This window comes from Sus scrofa, chromosome 4, assembly GCF_054392235.1.
Source record: "Sus scrofa isolate SSC_HxYL_T2T_F1_AM1 chromosome 4, Sscrofa_HxYL_maternal_Yorkshire_Landrace_v2.0, whole genome shotgun sequence".
NCBI lineage: Eukaryota > Metazoa > Chordata > Mammalia > Artiodactyla > Suidae > Sus > Sus scrofa.
Genome location: NC_139386.1, coordinates 31,069,513 through 31,089,520, shown reverse-complemented (window position 1 = coordinate 31,089,520; position 20,008 = coordinate 31,069,513). Strand labels below are relative to the sequence as shown.

Here is a 20,008-nt window from a genome sequence, read left to right as displayed (position 1 = left end):
GACTATGGCATTAATAGTTCTTAACATCATTCGAGGATCAAAATTATATCATTTTATGTAATTCAAGTATTGTTTTCTGAATGAAGTTTATAGGTGGGTAGGTAGGGAAAAATGTAATTTTTGAAATTTAAATATTTAACCAGATGACTTACTTAGCATTCTGTTGATCATTATCGTTGACCTTGAATTGCATTTTGGAAGTCAGAAAACCAAAATTATCTGGAAACTTAATTTAAAACATATAGAATTTTGGCATGCATTATAGAAATATTTTAGGGGTTGAACTTGCCTAACTAAGAATTAACTTACTTCAACCCATAGTTCCCCTTTGACCAATTTGACTCTGCTTGATAATGAGAAAAACTTGCAGTTCTTCATGCCTTCCTTTCATCAACATTAAATGAGGAAGATCATCCAAAGTTCTGAGGCAAAAGCAGGCAGCTGCATAGACTATACTTTCATCTAAAAAACCAATAGACTTGTTCAGAAACCTTAGCAAATTATTTCTTTAGAAATGGCCTCAATGTACCACAACTTATATTAGAAGATGATGTTTGTTGTTTAATACAGGCTACTGTTCTGTATACGTCACATGTATTAACATAGCTGTCAAACCAGTTTTGTGAGATTGGTGTTATTATTCCTATTGTACTGATGAGGATACTGAGGTATAAGAAAGTAAATAAATTTCTCAGCATCACAGAGCTTGTAAATGGTGGCAATAAATCCATAGTATCTCAGTAATAGAGTTTTTTTAAATGAAAAAAAATCCAGTTCCAAGATTAATTTTTTTTTTTAATTCCATTTACGCTTTTTTCGTTAGACATTCAGATTACAAGATACTTGCTTATGGGTACAAATAAAATAGCACAGACATGTGCAAAGAAAAAATTATGTCCTCTCCCCTTTCTGAACCTACTCTTCTGACAGTGGAGAATACTTCTACATTTTTATTCATGCTTAAGCAGTAAAGTCATGCGTGCTCTCCCACATGCATGCATGTTCTTAAGCAAAAAGAAAAACATCCTATAAACATTACTTTAAAATTTGATATTTTACCAAATTACATGTCACAATAGAGTGATACTTCATATCAGTAGAGAGTTATAGTTCAGCTTTACATGGGTGTGTAATATTTCATGTGATGAATGAACTGTAATTTATTCATGTTAAGATGGCTGTTCAGATAAGTGAATGATCAGTTGCCTAAGTGTTTCAAGTAAACACCTGACAGCGAGATGAGCCAAGTGCTTTAACTAAAGCTAAGGTCTGATTATGAGGATATTCTCATAATACTGAAATTTCTTAGCAATTACTTGATCAAAATTTTATGCCTGGCTCCATCAAGTACACATTTTAATAATTGTTCCCCATCACCCTAAAGACTATGATTGATCCCATCAGTTTCTGTCTCCATGTGGTATCTTAGTGTAGATTCTCTGAAGCAAACCAGAAAGACTTAGAAAATGGAAAAATTGAGATATGTTAAAATTTCAACATTTTTCAACCAAAATTTTCAGTAACATTTTGGTTGATGAGAAAAGTAAAAAGCCTGTATCATTACAATACTAAATTTTGGATTGAAAAGAAACAGTAGGACTTCCCTTGTGGCTCAGTGGGTTAAGGATCCAGCATGGTCACTGCTGTAGCTTGGGTTGCTGCTGTGCCATGGGTTCAGTTCCTGGCCTGGGAACCACCTCATGCCATGGGTTGGGCCAGAAAGAAAAAAAAAAAAAAAAGGAAAAACAATCAAGACAATAAACAAGGACAGGCTGCTCTGAAATAAACACCTCGCCTGGGGTATTCTCCATATTCTCCTTGCCTGGGGTATTGTTCCATGGCTGACTGAACAGCAGTTCACCATATACAACAGTCCAGCTCTCCTGTGGCATCAGTCATATTTCGTGTAGAATGAAACAGGCATCTTTAAGCCACCTGGGTGCCTCTTGAGCATAGGAGAATTATTCCTTAAATACTTTAATGTTTCCATTTTATAAAGCTCTGAAAGATGTATTTTTTTCTCTTGAGTTTGAAAACAAAGCCAATCTTCTACGATTATTTATACTTCCTTTTTGTGCCTCAGAAGAGTAATTCCTCATTTCCTTATTTCTTGAGAACAAGCAGCTCATCAAGTCATATGCTTGACTTTTCCTGCTTCTAGAACTGAAGCAAGTCTGCTTAGCAGGCAGTATTCTGTAAAGCAGCAAAGAGTGCTATTCAGCAATGTCCCCATCACAGATTGGGAACCAAGAGAGAATGTAACACATTATTTGTGCTCCTGTGGAACCCATCGAAGCTGGAGACCTGGGGCCTGACTCTGTTCACATCTTAAAGTGTCTGAAAAGAAATTTTGCATTGTGTTTATTTGTTCAAGTTTTAGTGCAAAAAATATATATGCTCTTGAAGTGATGACAAGAACACAGTCATCTGAGAATGAGAGTTTTAAAGTTGATACTCTGAACATTCTGTTCTGGACCATCTGGAATCTAGGGCTGCATCTGAGTGTATGATATTGGAAATCTTACAAGTACATATACTGGCTCTAATATATATTTTTATTCATACGGATGAATTCTGCCCACTAAGGAACAGAAACTTATCCAGAAAATGCATCATAGTGGTTGTTCTTTAAATATATACCATTCAGAATAAAGGACTTGTTCTTATAATTTTGACATTTTGAGACATTTTATGTACAGTTATTCCCTTCAAAGCCTGTTCAGTTTCAAAGAATAATAGGAATTTTTTCTTTTTGTTTTTTAAATATTGGTTTTGATTATGCTGAAGTATGCTGGTTGGAATAGTAATGATTTAAAAATAGCACAAAGATGGAGTTCCACATAGCTTAGTAACGAACCTAACTAGTATCCATGAGGATGAAGGTTCGATCCCTGGCCTTCCTCAGTGCAGGATCTGCTCAGTAAAGGATCTGGTGTTGATGTGAGCTGTGGTGCAGGTTCAGACACAGCTTGGATCTGGCATTACTGTGGCTGTGGCCTAGGCCAGCAGCTGCAGCTCCAATTCAGCCCCTAGCCTGGGAACTTCTATATGCCACAGATGCAGCCCTAAAAAGCAAAAACAAAATAAAATAAGCACAAAGAGACAAAGCTTTATATAGTATAAAATCTTTGTTGTTCTCCAGAAACGCTCATATCTGTTGAGACTAGCAATAAAAATTTAAAATCTTGTACACATCTGTAATTTAGTTCAACAAAGATTTCTTTACTTTTACTTAGCAAGGCATTTGGCTTTTTGTTATAAGAAGATTCAAAAATGAATAAAACTCAGTTCTAGCTCTCTTGATTTTACTGGTTAGTGGCTGAAACTCAGAGTTAAATGTGCAGAATTTTTAAAAAATTTTATTGAAGTACAGTGTTATATTAATTGACGCTATACAGCAAAGTGTATATTTCATATTCTTCTCCATTATGGTTTATCACAGGATATTGAATGTTGTTCCCTGTGCTATACAGTAGGACCTTCTTTATCCATTCTGCATATAAAAGTTTACATCTGTCAGTCGCAAACTCCCAGTCCTTTCCTCCCCCATCACCCCTCCTCCTTGGCAACCACAAATCTTTTCTGTGTGTGTTTCTGTGTCATCAATATGTTCATTTGTACCATATTTTAGATTCCACATGTAAATGATAACGTATGGTATTTTTCTTTCTCTTTCTGACTTCACTTAGTATGATAATCTCTAGGTCCATCCATGTTGCTGCAAATGTCATTATTTCATTTTTTCTGGCGGAGTAGTCTGTACATATATACATACATCTTCTTTATCCATTCATCTGTTGATGGTCTAAATGTATAAATATTAGTATGGTGTAACATTAAGAAGACTGCTTTATGTTCCAACAGTGTGGCGTTGAAAACACAAGGCCATGAGATGATTTGGGGAAAAGAGAGCATACGTAACTAAATGCCCACTTAGCTCAGGGTCCCAGAGTCTGGCAAATACTTCAGAACATTTTATGTGTGAAACACAGACCATGGTCTAGCTCCTGCCTCCATCTGCACTTGATTTCTTTCTATTAGCGTCATGTATGTAGAAAGATACAGGACAAAAAAGTGACTCATTCTTCAAAGGTAATTCTCAAATGGCAGAAGATGATGCTGAATCCCACTGTTATCCAAAAGAGAAGCCTAACATTAGCCGAATTTTTTATTGAAGCTTTTTAAATTTGTGAAATGCATGTAAATCTGAACTCAAAGACAGCATTCTTTTAAATCTACTCTATAAATATGACAGCAGACCAAAATGTTGAGGTTAAATTAACAATTCATTCATTTATTATTTATATTTACATGTATGTATGTATGTATTTAAATTTACATGCTCAGAAGTATAAAAGAGAAACTTTTAAGTAACAGGAAATTTTCCCCATATTATCTTTACAAAAAAGGATCTTTAGACCACTCAGTATCTGTAGACACTTTTGCTTTCTCTTACATCTAAGTGCATCATGGAGTAATTCTAAAAACAGTCACCCTCTCCATTTGATGTTGGGCTTTTAAATTGATCACCAATTTACTGCTCTTGGCATTTCACTTTTTGAGAAGCATTTTAAATTAATTGCATACTTTAACGGGACTATATTAGAAACCTTTTCCCTTGCCTTTTATTGTTTATCTTGAAACTTAATGAAAACTCTTTTCAGGCTTGTTTTTATGTGTAATCCAATTTAGAGTGATAAAATATTTGAAGGCCTTTTTAAATAACGTAAACTGAAATACAGGCCATCCTTTAGTGGGTCTCTAGTGCTCCAGGGTTAAGTTGGAACCCTTTAATGTGACGTGGAGCCCCTCGGCTTGTATTTGCTCTAATGTCTCCCTACTGTCTATAGGCATACCCGTATATTGAAAATTGCTCCATATATGTTTTTCCCTTTCTCAGCTCTGTGCTTTTGCATAGGCTTACCTCTGCTGAGCATGCCCTTTCTTGGACTATCCACTTTGTGGCTTTTTTGTACTTCTTCAAATGTCTGGTCATATGTGACTCCTCCTTGGAGGTCCGTGCATCTCCAGGCAGTGCTGTTCAGTTTGAGCTCTCCCAGGCCAAATTTACCCTTCAGTCACTGCACATAATCATGAGCACACCCTTTCTTGGACTATCCACTTTGTGGCTTTTTTGTACTTCTTCAAGCATCTGGTCATATGTGACTCCTCCTTGGAGGTCCTTGCATCTCCAGGCAGTGCTGTTCAGTTTGAGCTCTCCCAGGCCAAGTTTACCCTTCAGTCACTGCACATAATCACATTGGTGTAATCACATCACCTCTCCATCTCTCTCTACCCCCTTCACCTGGGAAGACTCAATTCTCCTTTGTCTTCCCAGGGCTTAGCATGGTGCCTTGCCCTTCATATTGGACAATTTAAGCCTACAGTATATGTATCATTTTGAAAGTGTAATCCGTTCAATGATCAATAGCCCTCAAATGCTATACTGTTTTTCCATCAAGGTGAAGGCCCTTTAAATTGTCTGCTGGCTTTCTTTGATCATAAACTGTGAGCAGTGGGAATCATATTGATTAAATCCTCTTCTTTCTTAGTCCATCCTTTCACTCAGGCCCTCATTATATCTCATACAGACTATTTCAAGGTCTTCCTAGCTAGTCTTCCCTACCATCAGTCTCCTTCTCTGCCATCCAGTCCGTATATCACTGTAAGAACTAACTTCCTTAAAACCTATCTGATCACATCATTCCTATTCTTAAAACCCCCTAGGCATACCCTATCACAATACATAATCCAGGCTTTTCAGCCCAGCATCTAAAGCTGTAGCTTGGTAGCAGTGAGATCTGGGCCATACCATGTTTGGCTCAACATTATACCCCTCGCACCAAGTGTAGTGATTGGCATACCCTTGGTGTACAATGAATGTACTCTTTCTCTTTTCTTTTTTTTAGGGCTGCACCCACCACATATGGAAGTTTCCAGGTTAGGGGTCAGATTGGAGCTAAAGCTCCTGGTCTATGTGACAGAGCAACACAGTATCTGAGCTGCGTCTGAGACCTACACCACAGCTCAAGGCAACACCAGATCCTTAACCCACTGAGCAAAGCCAGGAATCAAACCTGCATCCTTCTGGATACTAGCCAGATTTGTTTCCACTGAGTGACGACAGGAACTCTGCATGTCCTATTTCATCAAATCTAAGGCGTCAGAGATGACAAAACACAACATCATGTGATATACCACTAAGGGGGAAAGATCTGCAAATTCTAATAAAGCACAATTGTTTCTTTCTTACATCTCTTTGAATTTTTATTTTATTCTTTAATTGTCATTTCCCCAATACACTTTTTTTTCTACTGTACAGCATGGTGACCCAGTTACACATACATGTGTACATCCTTTTTTCTCCCATTATCATGCTCCATCATAGGTAACTAGACATAGTTCTCAGTACTACACAGTGGGATCACATTGCTAATCCATTCCAAAAGCAATAGTTTGCATCTCTTAACCCCAAGCTCCCAATCCATCCCACTAATTTTTATTTTATTCCTCCTAAAAGACTTTTAAGACTTCTTCAGATAAAAGAAGGTTTTGATTATCTATCACTCAAGTGTATAAATGAAAAGCAACATAAGGCCATTGTGACTCAACAGTAACAAACCTGACTAGTATCCATGAGGTTGTGGGTTCGATCCCTGGCCTTACTCGGTAGGTTAAGGATCCAGCAATGCTGTGAGCTGTGGTGTAGGTCGCAGACATGGCTCAGATCCTGAGTTGCTGTGGCTATGGTGTAGGCCAACAGTTGCAGCTCTGACTCAACCCCTAGCCTGGGAACTTGAATATGCTGCAAGTGCAGCCCTAAAAATACAAAAAAAAAAAAAAAAAAAAAAAAAAAGCAATGTATATGCAACATAAGTGGGTGAAGGTTATTCTTACAACTTTATAATATAAGCTGGACTCTTCTGCCTCTCTTTCGACCGCAGAGTCATTAATATTTGTGTTTTGTTCCATATATTATTGTTCTCTGTTTCATCAGGAGTGTTAGTGATGAAGCATGTCTTAAAACAGTTATTTTATTCCACCTACTTTGCAAGGAAGTTTTATGTGACAAGATCATAACTGCCACCTGTCCAGCTACATCCTGATTTCAGAAGTGTTAAAAGGTTTAAAATAGTAAAGTACATCTCAGAATTGATGAAATAGTGAATTACGCATGGGCTGAATGCATACTATTATTAAAGTGCTCCCAAACTTTCCTTTCAATCTCCTCTCCCCAGCATTCAGCCCACATACTGTTTCTGAACTCTGAGACTTTGAATGGGAGGAGATCCTTTTGTAGCTCTGCTGTTGCATTCATTCCTTTTCACTGGGCATGAAATTTACTTCTCCCCTCTGTTCTCAAACCAACATTAGCTGTTTGTGATCCAATTTAAATGCCATCTTGAAGCCTGCCATCCTCACTACCCCAGATGGACTCCATTTCTGCCTTTCTGATGCTCTCTGAGCATTGTGTGTACACTCATCTTCACACGTCTACATTTTCTTGTGACTGCAAGGCCAAGGGTAAAGACCAACCATGTGGTATTTTCTTTGTAGTCTTGCTGCTGGCACAGTTATTTTTCAGTGAAACTTGAATAAGTATAATTTGGTGTTTCTCTTTCTCTATTTGACTGGAATGATTTGAATTGAGAGAACATTGTTTCAAAGTTTCCCTGGGAGGACTTCTGATACTATTGCTCTTATATGACTGGTACTCTGGGTCCAGTATCATCTAGCAAAGGGCTTGTTATCTTGCTTCAGTTCTGCATTGGTTAAGACCTATGTTTTACAAAACAAACAGAAACTCACTAATCCAATATTTATGTCCATTTCAGGATTGGACAACATATTTGCTAAACATCATTTCACCTTTACCATGTTTACACTAAGATTAGCCAGAGATCAGAGTATGAAAAAGATAACTAAAAGCAGGTTTATAACCTTTAAGAGCAAATTTAAATTCTCAGTTGAAACGTTGTATGTTGATCAAAACATTAGTCAAGGTCCAATGCCTGTTCATTAAAAGTGTCACCTCATTTCATTAACAAGTGTCAAAACGAACAGTCTATGTCCAAATCCCCAGTATTAGCCATGAGTCATTCTATATATATATATATATATATATATATATATATATATATATATATATAACATGACTCAAAGAGATACTGACAAAGGAACAGGCGATGACCTTCTGGAACAGTGTTACTCAAAATACTGCCTGATCCAACCTCTATCAGTCACGTGGAATACTGGATAGACATGCACTATGGGGCCTCACCTTCTGATTCCCTGGATTCTGCAAAATTTTTATAGACATATAAGTTTGAGAATATGTTTTTTCAGATTTGGATGCCCTGAATCTGATACCACAGAAGATAAATTTAGTGTTTTCCTGGTCATCCTACTCTCATTCCCAAATTCTGATAGGGATTTTTTTCTTCTGGGCTGTAAAAGTCAGTGCACTTAGATCCCATAATTCAAAATCTTTGAAAAATATTTTCTAGAATATTTTCATCATTAGCCTTTCACTGTTAAACGCTATAAACACAATGCTATTTCACTCCAGTCTATATACAAGGGGAGTTAAGAACTTTGTGAATACAGATGGAAGAACTAAAAAAGGTCGTTTTGTATTGTATGCTTTCCAGAGGAAATGATCTGTGATATAGAATTAAACAGACAACTTTTAAAAATAATTCTGAGTCACTGCAAGCACTAAGATCTGTGAGTCATCATAGGTCACCAGGGGATGGAGCCATGGCTGGGAATAGATGCAGATACTGTCTTCCATACCATGCCCACTTCCTCCTTCCTCTGACAGCTCTTAATCTAATCATTGGGTCATGTGATCATGATCATACGAAACAGTCTGGCTGTTTTCTGAACAGCTTTTCCTTAAGGATTTTCTAGGCTTCTAGTATACTCAGCAGAAGCAAAATAAGCATTATTTGCTTTATTAAAAAAAAGCATTGGATTATTTTCACAATGAAAAGGACACATGAAAAAATAATCTAACAGTTGACTTTGACTATATCTAGCTCCATTATCTGGCTTTATTTCTATTGATAGGATAGTTATGTTGGAATTTATTTAATAGCATCATTGCAGTTTGAAGGAAAGAGACAAATTGAATCCATCTCAATGAGCATTTTTTTTTCCTCCACATCACAGCTGCACCTGCAATTTTCTTTGCATTTACATCTAGCCATGATAACCTCCATAACAATAAATCAGGCAGCTGTTTGATTACTTTGATTACCTCTAGAGCCTCCTTAATCCCTCTGTGCAACTCCTCTTTCAGTTGGATTCTTAGCAGAGTCCCGTGTAAACCAGGGATGGATAAATGGAGACTGAGGAATCCAAGAGGCGACATAAATGTGAGTGTGTGTGTTCTTCCTGTAAGTTGCAGTTATGTTTATTGTAAACATTTTACAAAAAAAAAACCTCATTATTTGAATTGACCCCTAATGAAGTGGTTATGACATCTGATTGGCATCATTCTTACCACATATTTTAGACAGTGTTCATCAAAATCTGCACCCTCTCTTCACCTCCTAAGCTAGGATTTACCAATTTAACATCTACTTATTGATTAAAGACCTGTCCTAAATTCCCCCAGTGTCCCAGCCATTGTGCTGGGCACTGGGACTCGGGTGAGCAAAATCGTCACTTCTTCCCACACACTTTCTTTTCTCCAACTCTCGCTTGGCCAGTGCTTATGAGGAGTAGTCTTTTCTCTTTCTGTTACCGTATTAAAAAGCAAACCAATTTCTGACCTATACAGGGAGAAAGTGGGCCAGGATCTTGAGACTAGCATATCTGCTGCTCATTGAGCTTAGTATGTCTGTAATGACATGCCCTCACTAATACATGCCCGGTTTTGCATACAGCAGCAGTTACCACGGTGTTTTCAGATTCTGATGCACTGAATCCGATACCACAGAAGATAAATTTAGTGTTTTCCTGGTCATCCTACTCTCATTCCCAAAAAACTATCTTTGAATTTAATAAAAGGTAATCTTTGTGATATACTTCAGGCTGTCATAAAAACGACATCGCCATTATTCACCCAATGTCGCAGGCCAGCTGTGCTGCACATGCTAAGTAAAATCAAAGGGAGGTGGATCATCCATATATGCCTCTTTCCCTCCAGCTGTAGAGCTGACTGTCAATTCATCGTAGTCACTCACTTATTCTTTTATTCCTTTTAAAATAAAGTGCATGCTGAGTGCCTGCTTGTGGCAGGCATGGTGCTAGGTACAAGAGATGCAGTGGTTGACAAGGCAGAGATGGCCCCAGCATTGTGGATCCCAGTCTGTCACTTGCAGCTGATTTTAAATTTACTTTTGACACCATTGCTCGAAGTCAGTGCCTTCACCAGTTGACAGTGACCCAAGAATCACCGGGAATTTCTTTACCCCTAGAAATGTCACCACGTCTCTTTACACCTGGAAATATCTGTACAGACTTTCAGTACACTGTCTGGGGCTTCCCTGTCCTTCAAGAGCTGCCACAGTTTCCAAGTGCAGGATTTAATGCCATCATCATCTTTTCATGTATAAGAAACGTGACTCACAGCCCCCTGTCCTCTGCTTCCGGCAATCTGGGGATTGCGTGGAAGATGGCATAGTGGATTCTGATGAGACTCAAAGACCTGGGTGGTTTCCTACATGCCATTTTCTGGCATTTTGAAAATATATGTGTCAAGTCTGTAGGGCCATCCACAGTCTTGCTTTCAGAAGTATTTCTAATGGTAACTTAGGAGCTGTAAAAGCAGTCTCTAAAAGTGGCTAATCTCTGTGCCACATATTGGGGCGAAATCCTGTCCATTGCTGAACTAAATTGTGTAATGATCATTTTATAAAAGTAAGTTAATAAGCATACACTCTGCCTGGGCATTTCAGAGTTTGGGATATGTTCTTATTAATATATCTTGTTAAGGAGAAGACTTTCTGTAAGGCAAAATCTCCCTGTATTTAGGATGTGCCAGTCAAGTATGCCGGCCTAAGTCAGGTGACTGGCAGATGATGCAAATCACCCCCAAAGAAATTCAGTTATTTTCTTGGTGTTGGTGTATGATATTCACACTGTGTTTACCTGCTCAGAAAGGTTGACACTTCTCTTTGTCTTTCAGGGCAAAGATTTTATTTTATTTTTTTATTTCATTTTTTGCTTTTTAGGGCTGCACCTGCAGCATGTGGAAGTCCCAGGCTAGGGGTCGAATCAGAACTACAGCTGCTGGCCTATATCACAGCCGTAGCAATGTGGGATCTGAGCAGTGTCTGTGACCTACACCACAGCTTATGGCAATGCCAGATCCTTTAACCCACTGAGCGAGGCCAGGGATCGAGCTGGCGTCCTCATGGATGCTAGTGAGACTCTCTACTGCTGCGTCCTCATGGATGCTAGTCAGGCTCTCTACTGTTGAGCCACAATGGGAACTCCAGGGCAAAGATATTAGACTGTCCCGGGACTGTCACTTTTTGTTCCTTTTGAATTTATCTCCCCATCCCATACACACTATGCCCAGGATTCTTGTAGAGACATAAAAAAAAGTTTTAACCGGAGTTCCCGTCGTGGCGCAGTGGTTAACGAATCCGACTAGGAACCATGAGGTTGCGGGTTCGGTCCCTGCCCTGGCTCAGTGGGTTAAGGATCCGGCGTTGCCGTGAGCTGTGGTGTAGGTTGCAGACGCGGCTCGGATCCCGAGTTGCTGTGGCTCTGGCGTAGGCCGGTGGCTACAGCTCCGATTCAACCCCTAGCCTGGGAACCTCCATATGCCGAGGGAGCGGCCCAAGAAATAGCAACAACAACAACAACAAAACAACAACAACAACAACAACAACAAAAAAAGTTTTAACTATGGAACCACCAATGGTCTTGCAAGGAAAATGCCACCAACTCTGATTAAATATCTTTTATTGTTCCACTTTCTTGAGGCTCAGCCTGTCTAAACTCTGTCCTACTAAGGAAACACTGAAAAGTCGCTCTGTTGTCATAACTCAACAAATAAAATATGACAGTGATATCAAATTATCGAGCATAGTAAATGTGTATGTATGTGTATATAGTTGTGGCCTCGGGAAAAAAATTTAACTGGTCTCTTTACTGTTTCTTTTGTGAAAAAGGAAGAAGCTCCATGGGTTATCCTACTTTTATAGAAGCCTATTTAGGCCCCTCTGCCATTTTTATGGGCAAACAATTCATTTCTAAGCTGTAAATTTAGAAACATGAAAAAGAAGAGTATAAATCAATCCTATCTTTAATGGGGCATTGAGAAATTTTACTTAAAGCATGTTATCATAAGTCAAGTTGCTTATAAGAAATTCTATTTTAAAAAGTTATTTCCATAGAACTTATAATAATAATAACCTGTAACAATAGTAAAACGAGTGATACTTTTTGAGGAAAATGTGCCAAGCTCAGTTAAAATATTTTCTCAGTTATAGATAAACTCCACTAGTAATTCTCAAACTTACCTTTAATTAAGGTACTTCTCTCAGAGAAGGATTCTGAAGTCATGGATCCAGTTTGAGCATTCAGTGTGGTGCTCTCTTAGCAATACCTACCAGGGACAAGACAACAGAAATTGTAGCACGTGTGACCTCTAACATATATGTAGTGTAATCCTGTGTATTCTTAGTACATTTATAATAGCACCAGATGATGGAATGTTCAATTCTACTTGGATTATTCCATATACTTTTAAAATCAGGTGTCTCCCACTGGAGTAAAATTTGATTACAGAAGGTTATCATATTTTGTACCGCCTTATGTTTTCCATAGATTCTGGGCAAATTTGGGGTATGCAGTAATTGCTCAAACATGTATTGACTTGTTAAAACAGTGCAATTGAATGACAGTCAGTTCTACCTCCACAGGCTTATATAAAATCTCACAGAGAAGTGCAGTAATGGGAGCCTGTATATTCAGATTTATATTTAAAATTATGTATATATTTATATATGTATAATTGTATAATATATTTTATATTTATATATTATGTAGTTACTATATACAAAGTGATATCACAAATATATATGTAAACAATAAATTAATATAAAATATGTATTACTTATATATTTTATATCATCCTCAAGAGAGGATGTTTAGCCTGAAGGAAAGAACACAAGGGGGACATCATAGCCAAGCACAGAATTTGAGAATCTGTTTATCTAGTAGTTAGATTTGTCCTGTGTGGCCTTAAAAGTAAATTAGGGCTAGCAGTTTGAGATTATGTGAACAGATTTTGGCTCACTGACAGGAGAAATTTTCCCAAATTCAGATCTGGCCAGTGTGAGAGTAATCTGCTTTGGGAAATGATGAGTTCCTTTCACTATATGTATTTTTATATAAAATATGAATTAGGGGGGAATTTTTGTATAAAATAGGAATTATTATTTATATAAAATAGGAATTATTTTTGTATAAAATAGGAATTTGGCAAGCGTTGGGTGAACGGTTTAAATAGATGGCCTTTATAGTTATTTTAAAGCCAAAAATATAGAATTCTTGCTTATTCGAAGTTTCTTTATTTGTAAATAATAATACCTGCCTTTCCCATCATAGCTGGTAGTGCAGATGAGAATAGATAATACAAGTGATCCTTGGACAACACAGGTTTGAACCACATGAACCCTTGAACCACGTGAGTCCACCTAAATGCAGATTTTTATCAGTAAATATTGAAACTGTATCTTCAGTTTACAGATAGTTAAGTTAACTAAATGTGGGCCGGTGGAGGGGGGAGATTGTGTTTGATTAGAGATCACAATCCATGGATCAAAAATCTAGGGGTTTGAGTCCTGATTCTCTCCAAATGTCTCAGCTTCCGGCCGTGGGTGAGTCATTTATGTGTTCCTCTGTTTTTGAGGCAGAAATAGGAGTACACAAATTTTCAACTGTTTGTGGGGGATCAGCGCCCTTAACCCTCACATTGCTCAAGGGTCAACTATATATGCAAAATGTTGCGAAAGATGTTAGGAATAAGTAATTCTATTGCGCCAAAGGAAGTTACTCATTAATGAGCATGAATCAGATCTGACTAATGCTAGAGTTATTCATTAGCATCTATAAGAAACATCCCAATTGAAAGAACTAAATTCCATGAACTTGTATTTTTTGAAGCTTACGTTTAGAGAAAAGGATACTGACTCCGTTTAAAGGGACTTGGGTACTGATGGATGTATTTCCCTTTCATATTTATTTTCTAGTTAGCAGTATTAATGTATTGTTTTTCTAGTACATAAAAGATCTTGGGCGATCTTACAGATGGTTTTTTGTTGATTGGTCTATTAGACCATTTTGTATATCTCAAAGCAGTTTTGGAAAAGGATAATAATCTCTTCCAGAAAATTATACCTCTGTAAATAATTTAGAAGAATTCAAATCATTTTGGGGAAACGAAACTAGATTTCTCAGGTTTATGTACATTCCTACAGCAGTCTTTGTTAACCTTTAAAGGACACATGGTTTGTCTGATTGTTATGCTTTAGGCAACATGTGAAAGTGCGAATGGAATATTATATTGAATTTCTTATCATTGTTTCTGCATTGAATATGTTAGTTTATTTTTCCACCTCTGTTTCAGTCATTAATCCATTCATAGACTCTTCAGTTCCTGTGGGGAACTCTGGGAGAACACGTTGCTAGCAAATGCAGTACAAAATCTTGGATAGACTATTTCAAAGTATAATAAGAGGCCATGAACTAGTTTTTCATTAGACCGAGAAAGGCATAAAGGAAGGCTAGGTGGTCTAGCTCCCTTTAGAGAAGTGACATAGAGGTTGATACCATAGCAAGGCCATAGCCTACCATGGTTCAAGTCCTAGTTCAACCATTTCTGAGCTGCGCGACCTTGCTGAACTACTTAATTTAAGTTTGTCTCAACCAGCCTGTCAGGGAAGCAGGGAATTTAAGAGCACCAATGTCATTGTATTATTTGTATAAAGTACTTAGGGCAATTCTGGGACAGAGTAAGAGCTCATTAAATGTTTATAGCTGTATTTTAGAGTCCTTAGTTAGAATCAGGAAAACCTGAGCTCTAACCCTGACTCACCTGGGGAGCACATAGTTTGTTCTTGCTCTTAGCAATATCAGTTTTTTCGTCAATATATAATTGATTTTATTCAAAACCACAGGTGCTTCTGCATTGCAGAATGCAATTTCAGGGCCTCATTTATTTTTATACTTATGTGAATCAATCTGTCTCTTTTTCTGTTATTTATATATTTATTTCATTTCAACAAAATAATTTCTGAAGCTCCTTGATTGTATTCCCATTGTTTTATTTGATTGTAGTCTATTGAGTTGAACCTATAGTTGTCATAGAAAAGTACTGTCTTCCACAAATGTTTTCTCTGGAAAAACAATATCATTTGATATACAAAACATTGTCAAGTCCAATATTGCATTAATCCTCAAAACACCTTGCGATGCAGGTATTTTTATTCTTATTTTGTGATGAGAAAACCAATAACATAGTTAATGGGGTAAAATTAAGCTGAGTTGTTTATTCAAGTTGTTTATTTCTAGACCACACAAATTAATGGGTTATATATGTGTCTTTGTAAGAAGGAAGGAGGCTTGTCCTGTGTGCAGTATTTTGCACTAAAAAAGTGGAAATTATGAAAAAAAATTTTTAAGACATAAGGAACCATTCATTACATGACTTCTCTTATGCCTTATTTTCTTCTTCATAGTAGAAGAGCTTTTGCTGTGACAAATGCCAGCCTACTGTAGCCACTCTTAGATGTCCCCAGGTTTCTTGACATTAGCACAGTATGGGTGTCAGGTAGAGAGACCCTTGGCAATACATTTCTCAGCCTTTTTCTGTTGTTGGCTTCAAGAAATGGTAAGTCTTATTTATGCAGAAGCTAAAAGAAACCTTCTTATATTATTTTTTATTTATTTATTCAACAAATATTGGAGTTCCCATCGTAGCTCAGTGTAAATGAATCTGACTAGCATCCATGAGGACACAGGTTTGATCCCTGTTCTTGCTTAGTGAGTTTAAAGATCTGGCATTGCTGTGAGCTATGGCGCAGGTCACAGATGCGGCTCAGATCTGATGTTGATGTGGCTGTGTTGTAGGCCTGTGACTACAGTTCTGATTTGACCCCTAGCCTGGGAACCTCCATATGCCATGGGGGCATCCCTAAAAATGCAAAATAATAATAATAATACTCAGCAAATACTGATTGGCGCCTAGGATGTATCAGGTAGGGAGGTGCCTCTTTATACAGTAACCATGAGTTGTCATCTCTTGTCTAGTCCCTGTTCTGCATCACTGAACATAGGCTTTTTTTTTTTTTTTTGTCATGGTATCTATACTCATTTATTCATTCAATGAGTATTGATTGGGTAGCTACTATAAGGCACTAGGGATAAGGTAGTAATGAAAAAAAAAAAGTTGTTGCCATCATGAAGCCCACATTGAAAGGATGGGGTGGAAGAGAAGCAAGATACTTGAATACAATATATGACACTAATTTTTTAGTACTAATGATAAAAATAAAATAGAAAAGGGGGATAGAGAATGTTGGGTAAAATTTTAGATGATTTGGCCATGGAAAGCCTCACTGTGAGGGTAATTATTGCATCAATACCAGAAGTGAGGGAGCCAGCTGTGGGTGTCACTGGAAGGAAAAATAAGTACAAGGTGTGAGGTGGGAGTGTGCCCCATGTGTTTGAAGGGTATTAAAGAGAAAAACATAGTTGAAATGATGTCATCCAAGGGGTAGATGGGGCAAGGGCGTGTAATGGAGGGTGAGGTTAGAAAGGCAGTTAGAGACCAAACCATGTAGAGCCTTGTAGGTCATTGTGAGGATTTTGGCTTTAACTTTGTGTGAAAGGGGAAACCACTGGAGGGTACAGAACAGATGAGTGGCATGATCTGATTGACATTTTTACAGAATCACTTTGACTGTTATGTTAAAAATAGACTACGGCGGAGTTCCTGTCATGGCGCAGTGGTTAACGAATCTGACTAGGAACCATGAAGTTGCGGGTTCGGTCCCTGCCCTTGCTCAGTGGGTTAAGGATCCGGCGTTGCCGTGAGCTGTGGTGTAGGTCGCAGACGCGGCTCGGATCCCGCGTTGCTGTGGCTCTGGCGTAGGCCGGTGGCTACAGCTCCAATTCGACCCCTAGCCTGGGAACCTCCATATGCCTCGGGAGCAGCCCAAAGAAATAGCAAAAAGACCAAAAAAAAACAAAAAACAAAAAAATAGACTACGGCATAGCAGAGTCCAGATGAGAGAATCCTGGTTTGGGCTAGAGTAGTGGTGGTGGTCAAACTATGGATATATTTTGAAAGTATACCCTGCATGACCTGCTGATGGACCGGTTGTGGAATGTGAGAGAAAGATGAGGATGATATCAAAGGTTTTGACTTGAGCACCTAAGAGGCCAGAGTTATCACAAACAATCTGAGGAACATCGTTACCTGTCATCATCTTCTTTCCCATAGATTCAGGATAGACAGCTTCACCAACTCAAACATCATGATAGGATACCATATATAGTTATGGTATTTGGTAGTACTTTATCCAAGAGACAGTTTGGAGACTTGAATTCTATTCTTGAATGTTCCATACACTAGCTACATGAAGTAAGTTAAGCCACTTTATCAAAGTTTCAGACATGCTTGTTCTTTTTTTTTGCCTGCATCCATGGCATATGGAGGCTCCCAGGCTAGGGGTTGAATCGGAGATGCAGCTGCTGGCCTATACCATACCTACAGCAATGCCAGATGTGAGCCACATCTGTGACCTGCACCATAGCTCACAGCAACACTGGATCCTTAACCCACTCAGCGAGGTTAGGGATCAAACCAGTGTGCTCATGGATACTAGCCAGGTTCATTACTGCTGAGCCACAATGGGAACTCCCAGACTTACTTGTTCTTGAATGAGACTGATTCAGACATCTCTAAGAAGCCTTCTCTAATGTCACTGTCCAAAAAATATTAATCAGTTTCTACACTCCCCTACTATATACCGTGTCTAAACTTCTACTCTTCCACATGTTAATATTTTGTATATTGTCCTATCTGTTGACCTTACTAGACCATGCTCCTCAGTTGAGAGTAAAACCTGTATCTTAGGAATTTTTATCTTATGAACTGTGTATCATGCACTATAACACAGTTTAGACACAGAAATGCTTACTTTACGTAATTTTTAAATAAATAAAAAGTGGACATTCGTCATTTTTTTTCATGAAATTGAATCTTCATACTGTAAACTTAGAATACATTATAGACATAGGAAGGGGGTATTAATATCATTGGTTTGAAAGTTGAACCACATTTTTGGGAGCAGGGAGGGTGTCAAGGAAAAGGTACTTTTTCGGTGACCACCCTCCTGACCCAAATAATTTATTCAACAATATTATAATTTTTTCATGCTCTTTATTATTCTTTGGAAGCTAAAATTTTAACTTAGAAATGGTATGATGCTCTTTTGATTATATAGCTTTCATTTCAGTTACTTACATTCTTATGAATTTTATCTACTAGGTGTACTTTTCTTCTGGTTGAATTTTTATTTACGGATATCCCCCAAAGTAAATATATTTATGTACTAAATATAAAGGGGCAAATGCAGACATAGTAGAATAATGAAGAAAGGATGAAGCCCTGCCATTAAGCGAGTCTATGGTTTGCTCCAAGAAATTTAGTTGAGCTTGGTGATTATGCTACAGCACAGATTTACTGGATCACATTCTAGATTGCTCCCAAAGCTGAAGATTCTTCAAGGGCCTCCCACGAATAAAGCAGACTGCCAAGCTAGTGATTCTGATTTTAAAGTAACAAGAGCTTTTTATTGTTTTAAAAATTTGCTCTCAAGGCAGAATTGAGAAATTTCAATCATAGCGTATTATTATTTGAAGCAATAACAGCATGTAAAATATCTTTAAGATAATTTGAAGAGGAAAAAACTCTTTTGACTGTTTCATTTTGAACTAATTTTAGACTTAGAAGAAAGCTGCAAAATAGTGAGGAGTTTCCCATAGGCTCTTCACCCAGTTTCCCCAAATGTTAATTTCTTACTTACTGTATTTCAACTATTGAAGCCTACAAATGGGTATATATAGAATTATGTCAGCTCATCTGTATACCCTAATGGAATTCTCTAAGTTTTTCCATTACTGTCTTTTTTTCTAGCTGAGGATCCAATGCAGGACCCTCATTGTATTCCATTGTTATGTCCTGTTGTACCCCCCACCCCGTGTCAGTCTTTCCTTACCTTCCATGACCTTGTCACACTTGAAGAGTAATGAGTAGTTATTTTGTAAAATGTTTTAATGATGTTTCCTCAAGTCTGGATTCAGCATATGCAGGAAAATACTCTATAGAATATATAAGATTCAGGTGCATTTGTTCAAAAAGTAGTAATATGTCATATATAAACAAAATTATCTTTAGCACTGTGCTTTGAACAATATTGGGCTGATACTTTCCCCCAACTCAAATCTACTAAAGACTTCCCATTCTCCAATCAAGGGGTGGATCAGTAAATCAAACAAAAATTATTTTTGAAAATGGAGTTCCCGTTGTGGCACAGTGGAAATGAATCAGACTAGGAACCATGAGGTTGTGGGTTTGATCCCTGGCCTTGCTAAGTGGGTTAAGGATCTGGCACTGCTGTGTGCTGTCATGTAGGTTGCAGACACAGCTCTGATCTGGCATTGCTGTGGCTGTGGTGTAGGCTGGCAGCTACAGCTCCGTTTTGACCCCTAACCTGGGAACCTCTATATGCTGTGGGTGCAGCCCTAAAAAAATAAAATAAAATAAAAATAAAAATAAATTGAAAATATATTGTTAGATGCCTTGGGAAGTACAAAGAAATACAAGCCATAAACCCTTTAGCTCAAACACTATACAGTTGGGTGAGGTGATAGGATACAGTTTGTTTACTATTTGATTGGCTTTGTTCACTATTAAAATGTTCACAAAAGATTACTTAAAGAGCATATTAAAACAACATATTAAAGAAGGATTACT

At 37.7% G+C, this 20,008-nt stretch overlaps 1 protein-coding gene across 15 annotated transcripts in view; it reads left to right on the top strand.

Annotated features, from left to right (window-relative positions):
- The window catches only part of OXR1 (oxidation resistance 1), a 519,861-nt gene that overhangs the window by 181,656 nt on the left and 318,197 nt on the right, over window positions 1-20,008 (top strand). For 5 of the 15 annotated variants that reach the window (XM_085021878.1, XM_085021876.1, XM_085021887.1 and 2 more), the window contains one exon: window positions 9,305-9,380. The exons of the other annotated variants lie outside the window; for them this stretch is intronic. In XM_085021878.1, coding sequence (XP_084878004.1) covers window positions 9,379-9,380 — 2 coding nt within the window. In that variant the 5' untranslated portion in view covers window positions 9,305-9,378. The remainder of the gene's footprint in view (window positions 1-9,304; window positions 9,381-20,008) is intronic. 15 annotated transcript variants of the gene reach the window in all.